Raw genomic sequence first — 20247 nt, forward strand, 5'->3', positions numbered from 1 at the left:
CTCATTAAATCGCCACTCTGTTAAAAGGTATATATACCCAGTGAAAGAATGCTGTCTGACCTTTGGCCCCACCCGCTCAATGCTCCCTTGAGTAATCACATCGAAGCTTTTCAACCCCGCCTAAATTGCAGTCAACATTGACTACTTTTTTAAATGAAAGAATGTCTCAGTGAAAAGCCCCGTTCAGGTAACATTTGGTTCCAAACTTAAGTTGTTGTTGATAGCACTTGCCAAACAGGACGGTTACAAATTGTGATCCATCAGGTTTCGCAACACCTTTGCTTATGTCAATTGTCAGGAATGCACCTCTGCTTGCACAATCGCTGGACAAATATTTACTGCAGGCTGAGAAAGTGTTGCTCGTCAGTGACAGTTGAGGTGCGGTGATTTTTAAACGTGGCAAACTAAAATCACATGGGTTGTTTAATCTATCTATCTACCCTGGTCATATCTGTCGAGAGGGGTGACCGACAGCCAGACAAACATATACACAAAAACAAAGAAAATAAAAAAGGGAAAAAGTAGCAAAAAACACACTCAAATTTTTTGGGACCATGGCCAACCCAAATGCCCAAACACCCACACAAGTGAAGCACCTTGGCACCCAAGTCGGTCATGCTTTTGTCCCTCCGGATGAAACGGGACACAAGAAAGCGGCCATGTCACTCGGGTCAGGTGACACAACACACTCTTCTGTTCAACAGCAGGGCCCGACAGCTTTCACTGGTTTATCCCTGCCGCATCATACGGGTGCCCTGCCTTTCCCTTTGAACGCGTCCAAACATCCCACTATCCTAAGAACTCTAGCTTCCACTACATTTAGACCTCTTTCCTCCAGTGCACTACATCCATCCACGTCAATCGAGGCCTTCCTCTTGGTCTCCTTCCATTTACTTCTGCTCTGTAGATTATCTTCAACATTCGCTCCTCATCCATCCTCTCCATGTGTTCAAACCAACAGAGTACTCTCTTATTCACACGCTTGCTCAGTTCCACTTCTACTCCAGTTCTGTCTCTCACAATTTCATTTCTCAATCTATCCAATCTTGTCACTTCGAACATACTCCTCAAACACTTTATCTCAAAATCATTTAAATCTGAGAGGACTAAATCTTTTATTTTGAAATAAGTACATGTTCTCCTCATCAATTGTAATTCCTAGCTTGGGAATTGTAAACAGACTAAATTATATACAAATTAGGCATGGGCAAGACCTTGTAATATAACAACACGACAAAATATCTCAGCCGACAAAGCATGAGATGCTCAACATTTCCCCCAAATTTGTGCGGCATTCTTTACATTCCTTGGGTCACTTAAGTACACAATGGGAAAACAGTTGCATAAAGACTTGTTTTTTTAGGTTAAAATTCCAAAACAAACCCTACTTCTATTCTATTCTACTTTATCAATATTATATCAATGCGTTGGAATGCTTTTATTTTTACCTTTTTGCCTGGTATATTGACGCGCTTTGTCTATAGTTTAGGTGTAAACAATGGACTATAAACAACATAAAATAAAAATGTGATTGCACAGGCAATGCATTGTATTAGGCAAAAACTGATGCCAGTATTTAGTCGCATCTCAATGCAATTGCAGCTGCTCAAATTTTACAAAACCATGTTCTTGTGCTTTACATTCTTTAGCCATTTAATGCATTTTTGGGTCCAATATTCATGAGAAAATCAAATGCCTTAAATTATTTTCATCAAATGTTATATTTTGAATTTAAGCTTTTTAAATAGTCTAACAGTATGTAGGATAGAGGTGACTAGCGTGTTTTCGCCTACGACACCAGAGTACCCCACACATCAGTTGTGAAAATAGCTCACCAGTGATGGTTATTTGTGATTTTCCAAGAATTTCATATCTAAACAGCATGAGAAATCAATATGTAGATATAAGATCAATTATATACTACCACTTAGTGCCCTTATACCAGATGGTTGTTTGAGTGATTGACTAAGCCTATTTTAACCGTACAGTACTGCTAATAATTTCAGTCCAGTGAGAATATTAGTATACTAGAACCAGCATAGAAATGACATGATAACTTGTTATATTTGAAATGCATATTAGAGTAGTAGTCCTTTATGACAATCAGTAATAAAAAAAAGTAGCTCTTCACTTAAAAAAGGTTGGTGGCCCTTGATAGATAAGGTGAAGAAAATGAATATCGGGAAGTTATCAAATATAAAACACTGTTACCTAGTTTTACGTCTGTTAGTTTGAAATGGATAACGCCTTTGAGACCAGCGGTTGGCAACCCAAAATGTTCAAAGATCCACACTGGAGCCCCCAAAAACAACAACATATAAATTAAGAGATTTATATAAGACTTATTAATTGGAAAACGTTAAGAATGTTTTTCATGTTTAAACCATATCATTTTCTATTATTAAACATTTTTGAAATAACGCCACGCTCCAGAGCCACTGGTTGCTTTACCCCTTTCTAGACTGATTGAAAAAAATATTTCAATGTTAAAATCAAACCACTAACAAGACAACCAGTGTCCTTTATTTTTGTCTTTTTAAATAATATTTTTCTTAATTTATCAGACTCAAATCATCACTGGTACCACCACCTCCAACAAACCCAAAGTATGTCCAAAGTAAAAAAAAAAAATTAAAATTAAAAATAAAACGTTGACTCCAGACATAAGCAACTGTCTTTGAGACTCCAGCATTGAACGTCAATGCTCACGTTGGCGCTTACGACCACCTTTAAGCCATCCAAACTGAACTTCCCACCTTGATAAACTGAGAACGTCAATGTGAGCCGACCTGAGCCAAATCTGTCCCGGCTTTCCGTTTAACGCTTTTCAGCCCGGTTGTGCTGTCTGGAGGCCGAAAACTAAGGCATAGAACGTCAGGTAAAGCTCCAGCGCTGGAAATCGTTCCAAGGGTTGCACTTGTCCATCAAAATGACATTGTTTTGCAGCATTAAACATTTCCCAGTGATGGGATTCTTTAGTAGATAATCCTGAGGAGGAGGGAAAAGAAATTTAGCAGGTTCCATTAAACAGTTGTCAGGTCAAATTGCAAAGAAGCAATCAGACCTCTAAAAAGATCCACTCCTGATGTGGCGATGTCCTTGAATCCCCCTTTTGCAGTTTACAAGTCTCCATCTTCACCGGCTCTGAATTAGGCGATGCCTGAAGGCATAATTGCTTGCCGATATTATGACGTAGCTCCTTGTTGGACGTATATTCATAATACTGGAGGAGGGCAAAAAGTCTTCATTCAACAGCTTGCCATATTGATAGGGTCTTAATGAGCACAAATGTTTTTTTTTCAATGTACAGTGTTTCCTGCCATATTGAAGCTCGACTTTCGCATTCTTGGTGTGGTTTGTTTTTTTCTATTGTTTAGTTCTATGAATAGTGGAATTTTGGCACCACTTTAAGAGCGCAAGTACACTCAAACCAATAGGGCAACTGCTTTGTTGTTCCTGGGCTGTGATTGGAGCAATTGGAATGAATCATTTAATGACCTCTGCCAAATTACTAATTATGCATTCTGTTTACAAGCAAGCAGATTGGAAGGGAAAGCACAAGAAACCGTTTAAGTTTTTGACATTTATTTAGAATGATTTCATTTATGTCATTTAACAAAGCCTAGGAAGTACTGTGCTTGTTTGCCGTCACTCCAAAAGTGTGATCGAGACCTGAACGATTACCTGAAATCTAATCAATTGCAAAGTGACGTAGTGCGATTATGTAATCGCAAGATAATGCGTGTTTTCTTTCCTCATAGATTTATAGTTTTATGTTTGTGTTTTTTCCCTTTTGTTATTTGAGTGATGGAGTGTTTGGCCGACCAGATTTGTCACAGTTCGGCTTTTAATGTCAAGATTTAACGGCACTAGCCAATAAAGGCGAGGCAGAGTAAGCAAGTAGCACGCTATGCCCAAACGACCACCGTGATCCTTGGGTGAGCAGACAGCAACCATATCAAAACTCCCCAAAAGGGAGCGCTGTTTTCTTAAGCTAGAGCATGTCACGATGCATAGGCGCGCACGCACGCACACGTGCATGTGCATACGCAAATGCAATTTTCTTTTAAAATAGAAAATTGCATTGAAATTGCAATAATGGTCAGAAAAATCGCAATTAAATTATTTTTCTAAAAATGTGCATCCTTAGTATGTTCCATTGCTGCGTTCCATCTGTTGACAAGGTGTGCTGTAAATGAGTTTCCAGAACTTACACTACAAATGGACGGATACAACTGTTGCATTTTTGCCGTGTGGGTATAACATATAAGGAAAATGTCCCACATGAGTTAACCAATACACGTTTTTAGTTTTTTTTTTAGCGGGTAAGCAGGAGTTTGTGTGTATAATTCGTCTATGTACTACAAATCCTACAGTGCTCTGTGGCATTAAAGATCCCAAATCTGGGAAACTGCATGTGTGCAGTAAACAGATTACCTGTGATACGCTGTTGTACAAAATAAACATGGTTCCTACTTTGCAGAATTTCACCAAACTCGGTTGGTTATCGAACAGATTAGCCCCCCCAAAAAATCAAGGTAATACTGTACTATAGTATTTTTTTTTCATATTCTGTACATACCTGGTTACCTCCCTGGTTGTGACACTGGTACATAATGACAGGTTTCCCAACTGCGTTCCTATCACCAACGTCCAGGCAGAATCTGGATCCGGCATTCATTATCTGAAATCAAACAATATAAGTGTGAAATGTCTGTGCAACATCTGCATATTAGCACGAAAGAAAACTTACCGCTCCGGATTTCAACGGGATTAGGTCAGGAACGTACATATCCGGGTGGACATTGTTTAGGTACCAGGAGAAGTTCTTGCACTGTAATTCTTTTCTCAGATTTAGTCGAGCTGAGATGTTCCCGTAAGAATTCTACAACATCAAACCATGTGGGAAAAAAGGCGGTGTTGCCAGGTTTGACTGTACTTTCAGATGGTCCATACCAAGGGTCAGGAACCTATAGCTCGTGAGACATGAATGGCTCTTTTCATGAGTGCATATGGCTTGGAGATAAAATTATACTCATTAAAATTTAATCCATAGCCTAATGATTCTGATAAGCGTGGAGTCGAAACTAGCACGTGTATGGCTGACATAGCATCCATTCCAAGAAAGGTTCCGTCCAGAACATAAAGAGCATACTCCCGACTACAGTTTACAGTCAAGGTTTCAAAACAACAGATTTTGATTTTATTTGGAAGCTTATTAAACAATTTATGTTCACTGTTGAGGCACTTTATGAGGAAACTCACAGAAAAACTGTTATGCCAGGCTAACCCACTGAGCAATTTGATTGGGTGAGCGTTAGGGGTGGGCTGAGCCTTCTCTCAGCCCAGCACCATCTGCACCGAAAGTAAATACGTCAGTATCCTTGTTTGCAGTGTTTTGTGACAATTTCACAAAAGATCTCTGCTTGGACCTTGTTTTGAAACGATTATTTAGGAAAAAAAAACTGAAGGTCGAAATGAGCCTCAACGATCTTAAGTAATTGTGGGAGGGAGACACATTTAAAGTGGCATTTTTGTTGATATGGCACACAGGCTCTGGCATTGTTCTTATTTTATAAATTTGATCAAGTCATGTAATGTCACACTGTGAAATAAAATGCGCTGAAAAATAAGATTTTGTCTGGAGAGCAGGTTTGAGGGTTTGCTGAAGTTTGTTTTATAATGTATGTTACGGCCCTGTCAACAAAAATAAATTAAAAGAAATCAAAATATTTTGCCGTCATAGCTTTTTGTGTCAAAAAGGTTCCTGACCCCGGTCTATATACGGAGCACGCTTGGTATTCCCCTCCCAAATGAAGAAAACTCACTCCACGGGCCATGTCACTGGCCTTGTTGTTGCGACGATAGAAGAGCACTTTGTACTCGTCCAACCAGACTTCTGCCAGGCGTGCTAGGTTTCGAGTGATGACCTCAGTGCCTTTAGGGAAAGTGTGCGGGCTCTTTGTGCGGAAGACGTGGCCTACCACTGAACAAGGAAGGATCTCCATCTGTCCGCCACACTGCCACACCTGGGCAAAACAGGCATGATGTTAAACGCAGCCGTAAACCAGAGCTTGGCTAACAATTGTCTCGCTACTCATACTCTAACTATAACCCAGTCACTAAATAAAAAAAAAACAAAACATCTTGAAGTGCTGTTGAAAGTGTGAATAACTTGTGTATTGATTTAGTGTGGTGGATAGCACTAGCATCTAGCGTTAGAGAAATTAGCATTGTAGGCTAGTTTAAAGAAATTAGCATTGGCAACTAGTACTACAGATCGTGCTGCAAACATTAGCGGTTACCATCTTGGATGGCAACGAGCATTACCCTTGATTTGTCGGCAAAGTGTTGATTATAAAAATAATCTATAAACCCAGTTATCCAGTTAAATGTTTTTTGTCTCAAATTGATATTGGATATCTTCAGCCCTAGTCAATAAGATCTCAGCTGCAATAGCATGGTAAGAGAATTTGAATATTTATCAAATAGTAACACGACAATTTCGTTACTATTTTACAGACATAATTATTGATTGTTATAATCTTATGCAAAACTTAAAGGATTCATGTTATTTATTTGATAAAATCAAATCAAGAGTGCTACTAATATTCAGTCTATTTTTTACTTAATGCCCTTTTTAGAAAGTAGGTGGCACAGAGGGAACAAAATTGTGTAGAAAAGTTTATTGTAAAAAAATAGTAATGATTTTAGGGCAAAATCAACCAGTGAATATCTGTTTTATCATATTTGCATTGTAATAAAAAATATGTAGACCGAGAACACATTTGTGTATTTGTACATTCCATATCACTTCCAGAAAAAAAGTTAATATGAGTACAACATTTGTCCAAAATAAAATACAATTTCTTGTCTCACCCGGAAGGACATCTCCAGATTCTCTCCACCCCAAATCTCCATCTGGTCATCGTATGATCCGATTTTTTCAAAGTAGCTCTTTGATATAGAAAAGAGACCTCCGGCAAAAGTTGGGGTTCTGAAATTGCCACCACATAAATTAATAATAAGCCTGGACTCTTTGGTGCAAGAGCAGTTTCAACGTTTGTGACAGCTTACTTGATTGGATAGGTTTCATTTTTGCTCAGGTCAATGATGTGCTTGGGGATGGGTTCCCAGATAAATGTCAAACCCCAGTCAAAGGAGCCCCAGTTAGTATAACGCTGTGTAGCCACAGGCTTTTTGAACTTGAAAGTGTTCAAGTCGATGGTGACGATGTGTGGACTGACCACTGCGCTCGGCTCTTCCGCAATGCGGCTCAGTAGAGGCTGTAGCCAACCATTGAAACACTCGCCTAAAAGTACACAAAATCAGAATTTTATTTGGGTTGTGTAACTTTCAGGACAGAACACTGCACTTATGTGTCCAGTTTGGTTTACCGTAGATTGTTTTCAGACATCAAATCGGCAAATTCAGCAATGTACCGTGCTTGTTTCCTCCACACTCGGAAAGTCAGCTCCTTTTTTGTCTCTCATGTGATTGCAATATGTGCTCAGCTTAGACTTGCACTATATAATGATGGTTACCACTGTGAAATCTGCTATATAAGGAAAGATACAACTGTGGCCTTTTCCCCATGGGGAGAAAATAAAATGGAATTGTCTGAGAAATTAACCAATACATATGAGGCTTTATTTACTAGTACACCAGACCTTGTGAGTATAAATTTGTCTCTGCACTTCTTGTCCCACAGTGCTTTGCTGCATAAAAATATCCCGGGTTAGGAGAAGTGTGCATGCGCACAAGCAATTAAATTGTTCAAATGCATAGACATGCACAAGTAAGGAAAAGTTTTAAAGAACTAAACCAACAATAGCAAATGGAATACTTGAAGTCAGACAAAAACCTTAATCTGATTTCTGTGCGCATTAACATGGATTTATGTAATTGGAATATTGGCAATATTGCGTTTCCTATTGGATTATTGCTTGCAGGTGAACGGACCTATTGATTTCCCGGATAGAAGTAGCATTGAGAGGAGCCGCATCAATGAGTCAGGAGATGGCTGATTTTTATTCAATCTCACAAAGACCACAAAGGTTTTAAGACATAGTAACTGTAAATTTGGGACTACAGAGCGCACCTGACTAAAAGCTGCATACTCACATTTCAGGACAGCACTCAATTTTGTCTTTGTACAAGCTGCAGGTTTAGCCCGGCTTACACATGGCACCGACTGCGTGGGGGATTTTGGCGTCAACGCCTTTTGCTACATAACGGCAATGGAGCCATGCCTCCGAATAACCTGAAGCCGTTTTTATCCCTGCCACATGTTGTTGATGTCATGTGTTTACGAATCATGTGATCATCAAAGATGGAGACTACTGGAGTGATTACAAAAACGAGCACATATTTACTATTACACAGAAGAAAAAAAACGTGAATGAGGGCTGTGTCGCGTAAAATGTGAGCCATGTATTTCTAGACAACAGCGCCACAACATCTATACTGTGGAGAATAGTGCCATATGGAAACACAAACATGGATTTTGTGCTTTTATCATTGGGGATTGCCACGGGCAAGGTGCATTTGCCTGTCATTGTTGCTCGAGGATTAAAGGAAACTCCAGCGACCTGACAATCACAAAAGAGAACAGCAGCCTTTTTGATAGATAGCTGCCACTGCTGTTCAATTCGGATTTATAAATTTACGACTTGCTTTGTGGGTCAAAAGTTAAAATATTGTGAGTATGTAGTAAATATTGAATAAAGTACCGTCCAACCCCCAGTTGAGAGTAAGTACAAAGTGACTGATTTACAATAACGGATGTGGTTGATTAATCATACAATTCAATTCAACCTCTGTTAACTACTTATTAATTTGATTGGTCGACTGTTGCTGTGCAAAATATTTGTCTAGCCACATCAATAAAAAAAAGAACACGCCACACCTTTGTTAAGGCCACAGTGTTTAAAATGTAGCAAAAAAAATAGCAGCTTGCTGTCCGGAATTTACAGTAATCAAACCACCAAAAGACAGAGAGCTTCACCAATGCATTATAGTTAAATTACAATTAGTGCTCCATCTGTGATAGGGTTTAAAATAGTGACGCCACCTACTTTTAAGTAGTTTCTGTTATTTATTCACAGTAAAGTCACGCTGTTATTTGTGTCTTGTTTTGTCACTACTCTTCTTCTTCTACAGGTTTCACTTTGTGAGTTTGTGTAAGCTTACAATGTGCATCTAGAAAGGTGAGCACTTGGCCTTGCGCGATGCTGGCGCCAAGCAGCCGTGCTGCTACCAGTCCTTTCCTCTCCTTCTGCCTCACCACGCGGACAATCTTCAGATCGCGGACAAACTCCTCCAGTTGGCTCCCCAGGTATTCTTTGAGGAAGACAAATAAAATACATTACTTACTGTGTGTGAAAAATAGTATTGTTTACCAAATGTTTCGTTGTTTTTCTAATAACGTGTTTTAAATGTATTTTTCTTATTTAAATATTTATTTTTTATTTTTTATAAAATAACAAAATAATAGCAAGCATAAGCCAGATTGTCTAATTCTAAATGAAGATTTCTTATAGATGGATTTCACATGATGTTATCTCCACGGTGTGACCACAACATGTTTTTTTTTAAGTTGGAGCCACGTGGCTTCTTTTTGTGTTGCTTGCAAAAAAATGCTGTTCTCACACATGTTAGCTTCATTCAAGAAAAAAAACTGTTACAAATTAAGGAAGAATGCTCAATTGTCAATGCTTAACTGACCGATGAAAGCTGATTTAAGTTAATTTAAAACGAGTCCTGAGTTGATTCAGGAGTTAAAGTAACTTCAAAACTCAGCACTATTATAAATACAGAAGACCCTGGGATACAGCATCACAACTTTATGATATTTTTACTTTAAGGTGTGAATTAAGATGCTTTTGTGGCTCCTCTCTGTAGCATTTTCCCCACCATACAACATCGACAACAAATAATTTTTGCGTTCCCAAAAACATACAAAAGGTCTTATTTTTCATTTAGTTTAGAATCTAATGTGCTTCATAAAGACTGCGAGTTTGCAATCCAATACTGTATTTTTGTTATACACTAGATGCCCCAAAGCTTGCAGTGATGCTCAAGAGAGATTCAAAGACATGATAACCAAGGAAACGAATGTCCCTTTATGAATGAATATTAAGGAGGTATACAAATTGCTACCCTTGCTGAGTTGCATGCCCTTAAACAAAGGAGGTAATTAGAACAAATAAAAGGTCGAGACAATCCCCAAAACTTCTCCTGGTACCTAAGTGAATTTTTTTCCCCCCAGTGATTAAAAATCTGGTATCACTACTGTCACTTGCGTACCGGAAGGCTTTGGCTGCAGCAGATGTAATCGCTGGGCCCGCTGCCCATCAATGCAGATGGCTGGACAACAACGGCAACCAGATGAGGAAGGTTCTATATCTGAGTCGTGGGTGAGCAAACCCCGACCCCAAAAAACGGCCTGAAGAGTGATGGGCGATGCCAGGCTGTACTTGCTCAATACATACCAAAGGAAGCAGTGGCCCAGGGATTTGTGAACCGTGATATTACAAATAAGTAGTGCTTATTATACATTAGTTTGCCATTTTAAAGTTTTTTTATCTGGGGTACCGAGTTTCAGAACGCATTAGGTAATTACCATAGGTTTCCATCTCCTCCAGTACGGCAATTTTACTTTGAGATCGTCACATAAGAAAGGATTAATGTTGTAGCCCATAGGTCTACAAAGCATCCAAAAATTGCTCCATGCATGTTGTCATTACTCCCTCACTCTCACCATCAGTACTGGCATCATCCACCATGATGATTTCTTTCAGCATGATGGCTGGTGACGTGTACAAGACGCTGTAGACCGTTCGTAGCAACGTTGACCAGGCCTCGTTGTGGAACACTATGATCACGCTGGTGTCAGGAATCGCAGGGCAGCGGAAGAAGTTCTGAGCCAAGCACCTGGGATATGCGTGGCCGTTTTAAAATTGTTTCATTGAAATAGCAAAATGTAGGGTAGAATATGATAAATCAGCTTGTGGGAGACCAACTAGAGTAGATTGTTTCATCAAGATTGACTTTTGGCTCTTCTTGTGAAAATAAATCCAACACCAAATTGAGACATGATCAAAGATGAGGGGGGGATGTCAATGCAAAAGGATTAAAAGAGTTAATAAAATGAAAAGAAAAAAAAGAGCTAGTAAAATAAGAAATTAAACCAGTCTACTGAAATCTACATATACTACACATGATTATCCGTTTCATATATGATTATTTATCTTGTGTAATGATAAAATGTGTTCTATGTTACATAACATGCCTTTTTATAATAATCTGATTACATGACTTGATTAATGGAAAATTACTCATTTGGTGAGTAGTCAAGAAGAAAATATCGTTAATTTGTACAGGTGCCCCTGTCAATCATTGAACAGAATGGGAAGAGCCAGAAGCTATAAAGTGTCGTAAAACAACCCATATCTTACTCTGGAGCACGAGTGTCTTCACCGAGGCTCCGGCTGAGGGAGATGCGGTCGCTGGCGAACTGATTGAAACAGTGCTTGGTCATTCCTTCCTCCCTCTCAGTGGCCTCCTCGGGAGACAGGTTCTCTTTCTCAAAGCCTTCCCCTTCTGCACCGGGCGCTTTTGGATCCTGAGGCGGTCTCACCAGGTGAGGCTTGAGCTCATCCTGGCTGTAGACACCTGGGGAGCAAGTGTTCTCCAACGGCCCTGGAATAGGTATCTGAAAGCCCAGGTTTTTGGCGGCCTCTCGGACCAGGATCATCACCTTTTCCTTCCCTGGCGCTTTCTCCCACAGGCTGGGATCGGCAGTGAAGGAGGAATCCCATTGTAGGGAGAGCAAGACCACCATAAAGATTCCTCCCCCAAGGATAGCCAGTTTTAGGGGGGAAACGCGGCGCCGGGGCAAGAGACGCATGCTTCAGGCTTGGAGCACGCTGTCTTGAGGTGGACCTTGAAAGCGTTAAGTGATTTGAGGAAGTAGAGGCAAATGAATTATCAAGGAGACATTCGCTCAACCAACTCCCTGCAGGCGTCATCGCAGCAGCAGGTTCACCTAGCGCCGCACCTGCCCTCCCCGGAACTCACGTGACGACGGGCACGCCGGCTGGAGCTCACTCCCACGTCAGCAAAATCTCTCCTAGACCTCCCCAGTTCAACTGACATCCGAGGCGTGGCGAGTAATTGGACTGCACCACACAGAAGCAGAAGTTTCTTGGATTGCTGAAACAGGATCCGAGTTCTGCAATGGTGGCTCTCTAAAATTAAGACGGAAACTCACTCTGACACCTGCACATCTTTTATTTACGACCGGCTTTGAGTAACACATTAGTGTGTTATTTCTGCCATTTTTAAAGAGTTAATAAAAACATATCTTATGTTATTTATTAAAACACGTCTAATTGTGTGATAATCAATGACAATAAAAATAATTGTAATTCTAAATCTATCATTTTCTATTAGGCTACACGTTGATGCTACGTTTGTTTTCTGAGTAGGGAAAACAATGACGTGGAAAATGTTGCACTTAATTACTATTCATTATTGGTGATGGTAAGACATTATGGTGACAGATGGCATTAATAGTACAAAGTCTCCTAAATCTGAACGACTCAAAGCCTAAATCGTGACATAAAATCTGACAATCTCTAACTTTATAAATAGTTGTCAAAATTTACACCCCCCAAAAAATCTCCACTTTAAACTAGTTAAAACCCTTAACTAGCAATGACTGCTATTTTAACTTCCGTTAAAACGTAACATAATTTTTTACTGTCTACGTTTTCAAAGGCTGGAAACAACAATTAAAAATAAGATACCGAGTGGAATTGAACAAATAATTAAGCCAGAAAACTGAAAATGTACTGTTGTCCACACTCACTTCGGAAAAAAAAATGATGGCAGGGCGCCGCTTACTGGTTTTAATCCGAACACCAACCCACAACGACTTCGAGATTAGTTAAGAGGAAAAATGTATTATTACTAGTTTATGCTATACATTGTTGATTTGGATAAAAATGGTACTTATTAAGATGTATCATGTTTGATCTGATACTTTTTATTATTCGGTCACAAGTTCACTTGTTTCGAATATATTTTTCATATTTTGATGGAAAAAACATGGAATTTAAAAAGAAAATACTTAAAATCACTAAAGTTATCTGATTCTCAATACAACATGCAAATAACTTTGGCACATATGTTTCCCTACTTAGTCAAGTCATGTTTACTTGTACAGCCCTTAATCACAAAGAGTCTCAAAGGGCTGCACAGACCACAGATTGTTGCAAACTACAGACTATTAATACACAATCCCCTGATCTAACACCTACATGAAAAACTCAAAAACCTCAACATTTGAATCTGATTGAATATTTTGGTCCAAAATAATTACTAACCATTACTTTTATTATTGAATATGAATTAAAGATAGAAATATAGAAAGAAAAAAAAAATGACCAAGATATCTGACCTGAAAAATAATTTTAAAAAAGCCAAAAGAGAACACTAATTGTAAAAGAAAAATGATGAAACATTACCATTTATTTTTATTCATCCATTTTTTATTGTATTATATTTTAATCAATGTGTGCCTATCAGTGTATTTGGTGTTACAGTTTTTGGGTGGGGAAAAAGAAGGGGGGGCGTTCTTGTCTTACTTTGAGTTGCAATTGGGCGGCAGTGGCTCAGGAGGTAGAGCGCTCATCTTGGGATCAAGAGATCGCAGTTCGAATCCCGGCTCCTCCGTGTTACATGTCGAAGTGTCCTTGGGTAAGACACTGAACCCCTAATACCCACAATAAGCAGGTTAGCGCCTTACATGGCTACACGGCCACTATTGGGAAATGTGAAGCACAATGTAAAGCGCTTTGGGAAGTCATTGACTTGAAAAGCGCTATATAAATGCAGATCATTTCATTTCATTTCAATTCCTTGTGTAAAAAGTGCTATACAAATAAATTTTGATTTGATCCACAAAAAAAAAATCTCGATTCTTTTCTGCAAACATCAAATCACCATCCCTGCCTGCATGGTGTAAATGAAACATTATCATTTCTTCTTGTCTTGAAGGATTTACTGAATTGTACAAGGCTTAATTAATGATCAGCACCGAAAGATGTGAGAACTTTGCCACTAAGTAGACAGAAATGCATTATTCATGCTCAAGCAATTACACATTCTTCATTGCACGGCCTCGTCAAACTGGAGGATTTATATTTAGGGGCGCAGACAAGGAAGTCTCCAGTAACCGAATCTGAGTGGCAATTTAAAAGAAAGCGTCTCAAAGAAGCTGTCGATCGATTTCCTTTTATTCTGTAAAATTGACACTACAGTCATCCTGTAGAAATGCATCGACAAACAAAAAAGGGTCACACAATTAAGGCGAAAAAAATATTTTGCTGCTGTCCTTTCCGAAAAACCACAACCAAGCGTTTTTGATGTTTTCTCTTTTTATCGGACAAAGGTGTCAACCTTTTAAGGCAGAAAGTCAGCTCCTAAACCAGGGGTGGGTAAACTACGACCCGCGAGCCACACGCAGCCCGTCAGGCTTTTTCATCCAAACCACCAAACAAAAATGTTAAAGGTATAATGATAATATATACCTAATGGTAACAGACTAGTACTACTAATAAAAGTATGTTGATTTGCTGCCACTTTTTGTCCCCATTTTTCTTTACATTTCTATCATGTATTCATCTTAATTATCACATTAAATAAGACAAAAAAAATTGAGCACGCTGTATTGCATTTTGAGTTTTCAATGTGTGCTATAAAATTTAGTGTTTTGAAAAGGGACATCATTTATTACTTTTTCTTAATTCTGAGCATTTCAAAACCAATTTGATTAGATAATTTATAGTCTAAACAAAAAGAAACAAAAATTGGCCTGCCTCCAAGGTATAGTTCATTTGAAATTTACTTAGATTATTACATTAATTTGAAGGAGCTTTTTAGACAGTAAGTGATGCTATATTGGTTCAGTATCTTAATGTTCTACACATGGCACCATCACAATCAACAGCTATTTGCTTCCATTGTTGTCCCTTCGAGCCCATTGTGAGTTTACAAAGATTTGTTGATAGGTATTTTCTTTGTATTTCATTGAATTTACTTAATTGCATTGTGGATTTTGTCGATTTTTTGTGATGTGGTATCACATAGACTGTATTTTCGTTGCATGTTTCAGTTTTACTGTGTTTGGGAACTAAGTGGAGCTTGGACGCTTGGCACTTTTTTTAAGAGTTAAGATGCTCCTATATTGGTAAAAACATACTCATAAAGAGAGCAGAACATAACAAGTAATTGTAAATAGTGTTGGGACTGGAATGCAATTACTTTCCTCTGTAAAGATTCTGAATTTCTCCTCATGAAAATATTCTCCCTACCATAAATACTAGCATCCAAGCCGAATGTACAAATTAAATCATATCGGGGGTCAGCTTATACGCACGTATTTGGTTGTGTGTCAGCATTAGCAAATGGAAAGCAGCATATCGGGAAGGTGTGTTTTGAAGCCCAGAAAGAAAATGTGTGTGGAGGTTTTTGGCTAAGTGTTCTTTTGTAAGCTATCAATAACGTACAAGCCTTAAAATATGAAGGGTTCACTAATTCTATTTTAAATCCGTTTTAGGGGGGAGGTTTCTACGGGACCGTTTTATTGTAATTTGTAACTAGTTACTTTCCGAGTAATACGCTGCTTTGTAAAGTCAGTAATGTGGGGGGTACGAAGTTACTTTTTAAATGAAGTGACTAGTAAATGTAACTAATGACTATTTTTCAGTAACACACCCAATGCTGCCTGTAAACGTCCACATGTTTTACTATTCATAAATGTATATTGTTGCTTCTATTCTACGAAGACTTTTCTCCAATTTTTGTCATTTTTTAATTTGAATTATATGAATTCAATGTGCAAGAACTGCTAAAAAATTTTAAAAATAAAATGACAATAAAAACTAGAGATAAGCCTATAAGTATTTTTTTCACAGAAATACCGGATTCGAGACTATTGATTCGGTAGATACAAAAATAAAATATGATTTGTTTTCCCCCATTTTCTTTTTGTTTTAACCACTTGCGACCCGCGATTCAAAAAGTTTGCCCACCCCTGTCCTAAACATTGCAGTGCACAAACAGTACAAACCCCGCATATTGGATTTTTTGAATCCCAAAAGTGGAGAAAGTCCTTCAGTGGTCATCTCCTGTCCGCTCTGACGTACATTCCACGGACGATTCTGGAAAAAAGAAATTGGTCCGTTGCGACTGCTTCACATCAAGGCAATGAAAGTCCCTGCATATGTGCCGTATCTGGAACCTCTTGAAAAAAATAGATTTTCTTCTAAGTGTCTCCCAAAGATTTTTGCTTGGAATGACATTGGTGTCATTGTGGACGTGATCCTCTTGTGATCAATCGGGTAGAAATCATGCAAACAAAGAAACGTCGCGTATAGAAATGGGGAGAAAAAAACTCACAGTGAAATGTTACAGTATGCCTCACGGGAGGAAAAGTTCAGCAGTCTGTTTGACTCAGTCACTTGTGCACTTGTTACCTGTGGTGATTTAGTCCACTTAGGTGCGTTTGTCTGTGTGTGTCCCTCAGTGTCTTGACTTCACTAAATGAGCATACTTGGGGGACTCAGTCTCAGTGTTGTTCTTTGGTCGTCATTCTCCTTCATCATCAACAACATACATACAGTATATGTAGCTTATCCTCTGCACTGTACATCACTAAAAACCCTTCTGCACGAAAGAAACAAAAAATAAATTAAGAGTCGGGAGAAAATACTTTTACAGCTCGTACAAAACAAGCGCTCCTGTCCTAAGGCAACTGGGCTTTGGGCTTGCTTGTGCATTTAAAAACAACAACCTTCAAACACCATCAATGGAATCCTGCATGTGTGTGGGAGAGACACTAACAGCATTTGTCGACCCTGTGGGCGGTTTGGGGGGCAGGGGGTTCGTGGTCAACTGCTGGGTTAACTGCCGGGTGGCCCGCTGGTCAGGAAGTAAGTAGTCATTTCGCCTTTGCCCTTCACCTTGACCAGTCCTCTGCAGTCTAACTGGTAGCCGTTGTTGGCCAGAACGTGGTAGAGGTCTGTGGTCACCTGGAAGAGGAGCCATAACAATCGTATTGTCGCGGGCTTGGGGCTTGTTTGCTTCAATAAAAAAAAGGCTCATAAGAACATTGTAAAGTACAAGATGCATAAGACAGGCTCAATAGGTTATACTCATTCACTAAATGCATGAGGCTTACATAGTCGATTTAGCCGGTTAAAATAGAAAGGAAAATTTGAGAGAAAGTTTATGGTTGGAAAAATATAATAAAATATTAACTTTATTATCTCCATATTTTCTTGTTCTGCTGGCAGGTAATTTTGCTCATTAAAAAACAAGAAAAAACAATTGAAATGTATTTTTGATCATAGTTTTTAGTAAAATGGTGTGACTACCGTAAATTCCGGACTATAAGCCGCTACTTTTTTTCCCAAACGTTCAACCCTGCGGCTTATTCAGTGATGCGGCCAATTTATGTAATTTTTCTAACGGCCGCCAGCGGCGCTCGAGTACAAAAGGTAAGATTTAGACCGGTGGAATATATGTGCCGAAGAAGACTGCAACTTCTTGGCTTGTGCACGGATTAAATTAGAGTAAACACACCCTCATCATGCAAAATGCAAAAAGAAAGGCACATCTAAAAATCCACCATCACCAACCGGTTCAGAAAAGCCGGTCTGCTGCGTGACGGAGAGGAGGGCACAGAATCAGGAGTGGATTAGAGTTCAAGCGACAGTGACAGCGCGAGTCCGGCTGCGGGAGCGTGGGACGACGTCTACATGACAAAGTTTCTTTCCGACACTGAGGAAGACGACTTTGAGGGCTTCAGTTCTAAGGAGGAAGATGAGGACGGTTTACCGCGATCTTTACAAGTACGGTATGTTTTTTTAACAGACCCGTTTACTGTGTTGCGAGAGTGTTGCTAGCGTGTTGCTACCTGTCACAGGCACCGTTTGGGATGAAAGTTATATTATTATTATTAAAGCTTTGAAAACTCTCTCGGTGTACCGTCTTTCATTGTAAATATGGGTAACCATGTATAATATGTATTTGCAACTGTATATTTTTGTAATGTATTTATTTTAGAGACTTATTCTGAGATGTTTTGCACGGGCGAATCAAAAAGAAGGGGCGAAAACAACGGGGACTGACAGGAAGTGGAGTAAAGGTGAGACGTGTTTGTGGACGCGGCGGACAATAGTGGATATATATTTTTCCCACCCTTACCTTTGGAAATATACACTTTTTTCCTTGGATTACTTTCAACGGGACCCGGACTCTGCAGGTCTGCATCAAACCTTAGCATATTAAAAAATAACTAAAATAAACTAACTAATTCTATCAACAATATTTTTGCTGATTTTTTTTTTACTAAGAACAAAAGTATTATTAGACTATCATTTAAAAATATATATCATTTAAAAATGTTATTTTTCATATGACAAAAAAGATGAAATTATTTTAATAATATATACACATATATTGACGAATATCTTAGTCAAAATGAAATTCTTAAAATGAGGAAAAATGTTTTTTGGGGTAGATCATTTTCTTACCACATTTTTAATATGTCAAAGAAAAATGTATTATTAAAGTGTAATTTAAAAATAGATCATATTTAAAAATGTTTTTTCCAATAACAAAAAAAAACAAAATAGAAAAAGCTTAAGAGTAGCAAAGGAGAAATGGATCGAAGACCAATGCTCGGAGTTAAAAGAGTGCTTCAACAAAAACAATTCAAAGACAAGCCTACCAGATTGTAAAAGACCTTGCACAAACAAAAAAGGTAAACGTCAGCTGCATTCAGCGTAAGGCAGGAAAAAATCTCACTGAAGAAAAAGAGATCATGAAAAGATGGACAGAATACTGCTCCAAACTCTACAATCACCCGACACGGGAAGACCCTGAGGTCCTTAAGAGTTCCGGCCCAGGGGAAAGTGCCGACTTTCCTACTCTTTGAGAAAAAGTAGATACAGCTATTAACTTGCTGAAGAAAAGAAGTTATCCAGGAATCGACAACATACTGTCAGAATTTATACAAAATGGTTGTGAGCAAAATATAGACATCGTGACAAAGATTTGCTGAAAGATCTTGCAAACAGAACAGTGACCATCTGCATGGACAAAATCGCTGGTAATTATGCTACCAAAGGATCAGTGTCATCAGCCATGCAAGTAAAGTTATGCTAAAGGTCGTACTGAACAGACTGAAACCACAAACTGAAAACATCCTAGCTGAACAACAGGCCGGTTTCAGGGAGCGACAGACCACCACAGAACAGAATTTTAATTTGCGCATCTTATGCGAGAAGTTTGAACAACACCGGAGAAACCTCTATCATGATTTTGTGGATTTCAATAAGGCGTTTGACAGAGTATGGCAAGCTGCCTCATGAGCCATCATGGGCCATCCAAATAGTTCAGACCATTTAACAGCTCTACGCCAATGCCAACAGTGCAGTACTGATCAAAGTTACCATTGGAGCAGGGTTTCAAACAACATTGGGTGTGAGACAAGGCTTTTTTCTCTCTCCTCTACTACATCTTCCTGGAGAGGATAATCTCTGGAACATACAGTCAGCATTGAGGCACACAACATCACTAACCTCCATTTTGCTGATAATATTGCCTGATTGGCAGGAGAACATCAACTCAGCGATCTGGTCAATCGTCTGGACAAAGAATTAACCCACAAAAGTATTGACCCCACTACAAACATCACCAACAACCACAGAGAGCTCGAACCTGTCAGCATATGAGAGAGAGCGAGAGCGAGAGCGAGAGCGAGAGCGAGAGAGAGAGAGAGAGAGAGAGAATGGGTGGGGAAACATTTGTTGGCCCAAAGAGGGATGGATGCCACCAGGCTGTACTTGCCCAAGACCCACCACATGAAATGATAAGAACAAAAGTATTATTGAAGTATCATTTAAAATACATATTATTTAAAACTGTTACTTTTCCAATTACAAAAAGATTAAAAACAATATTAAAATAGTATATATCTAGTAGAACATTGTTATCAATCATGGCTCATCGTTTTTCCAATTAAAAAAAAAACGAAAAAGGTAATACACTGTATATTAAAATAGTTTAGTAAAAATAATACTACAATATATATATATATATATATATATATATATATATATATATATATATATATTAGACAAGAAGAATTCTTAAAATGAGTAAGTTACCGGC

At 38.7% G+C, this 20247-nt stretch overlaps 2 protein-coding genes across 2 annotated transcripts in view; both read right to left on the bottom strand.

Annotated features, from left to right (window-relative positions):
• Positions 1 to 2556: 2556 nt before the first annotated feature.
• On the bottom strand, positions 2557 to 12029 carry galnt6 (UDP-N-acetyl-alpha-D-galactosamine:polypeptide N-acetylgalactosaminyltransferase 6 (GalNAc-T6)). Its single transcript, XM_088331784.1, has 10 exons — positions 11460 to 12029; positions 10763 to 10935; positions 9193 to 9342; positions 7078 to 7312; positions 6880 to 6997; positions 5829 to 6029; positions 4754 to 4885; positions 4583 to 4684; positions 3065 to 3223; positions 2557 to 2988 (listed from the first exon to the last, which is right to left on the bottom strand). The coding sequence occupies exons 1-10, from the start codon at positions 11909 to 11911 to the stop codon at positions 2875 to 2877; spliced, it is 1836 nt and encodes a 611-aa protein (XP_088187910.1). The 5' UTR covers positions 11912 to 12029; the 3' UTR covers positions 2557 to 2874.
• A 2256-nt stretch (positions 12030 to 14285) lies between these two features.
• LOC148369673 (adenylate cyclase type 6-like) overlaps positions 14286 to 20247 on the bottom strand; it is an 89678-nt gene continuing 83716 nt past the window's right edge. Inside the window, exon 23 of the mRNA XM_088331783.1 lies at positions 14286 to 17099. Coding sequence (XP_088187909.1) covers positions 16971 to 17099 — 129 coding nt within the window. The 3' untranslated portion in view covers positions 14286 to 16970. The remainder of the gene's footprint in view (positions 17100 to 20247) is intronic.

The sequence above is a fragment of the Urocampus carinirostris genome, chromosome 3 (genome assembly GCF_059441175.1).
Source record: "Urocampus carinirostris isolate Australia breed hairy pipefish chromosome 3, RoL_Ucar_1.0, whole genome shotgun sequence".
NCBI lineage: Eukaryota > Metazoa > Chordata > Actinopteri > Syngnathiformes > Syngnathidae > Urocampus > Urocampus carinirostris.

What these genes read in the sequence shown, in the direction of transcription:
- galnt6 (XM_088331784.1), bottom strand. Translation starts at nt 11,911, where the DNA reads ATGCGTCTCTTGCCCCGGCGCCGCGTTTCCCCCCTAAAACTGGCTATC. An exon ending in CACCTTTCTAGATGCACATT is followed by an intron (nt 7,313 to 9,192) that starts GTAAGCTTACAC and finishes GTGTACTTTTAG; the next exon opens with GCGAGTGTTTCAATGGTTGG. An exon ending in CCAGTGACATGGCCCGTGGA is followed by an intron (nt 4,886 to 5,828) that starts GTGAGTTTTCTT and finishes TTGATGTTGTAG; the next exon opens with AATTCTTACGGGAACATCTC.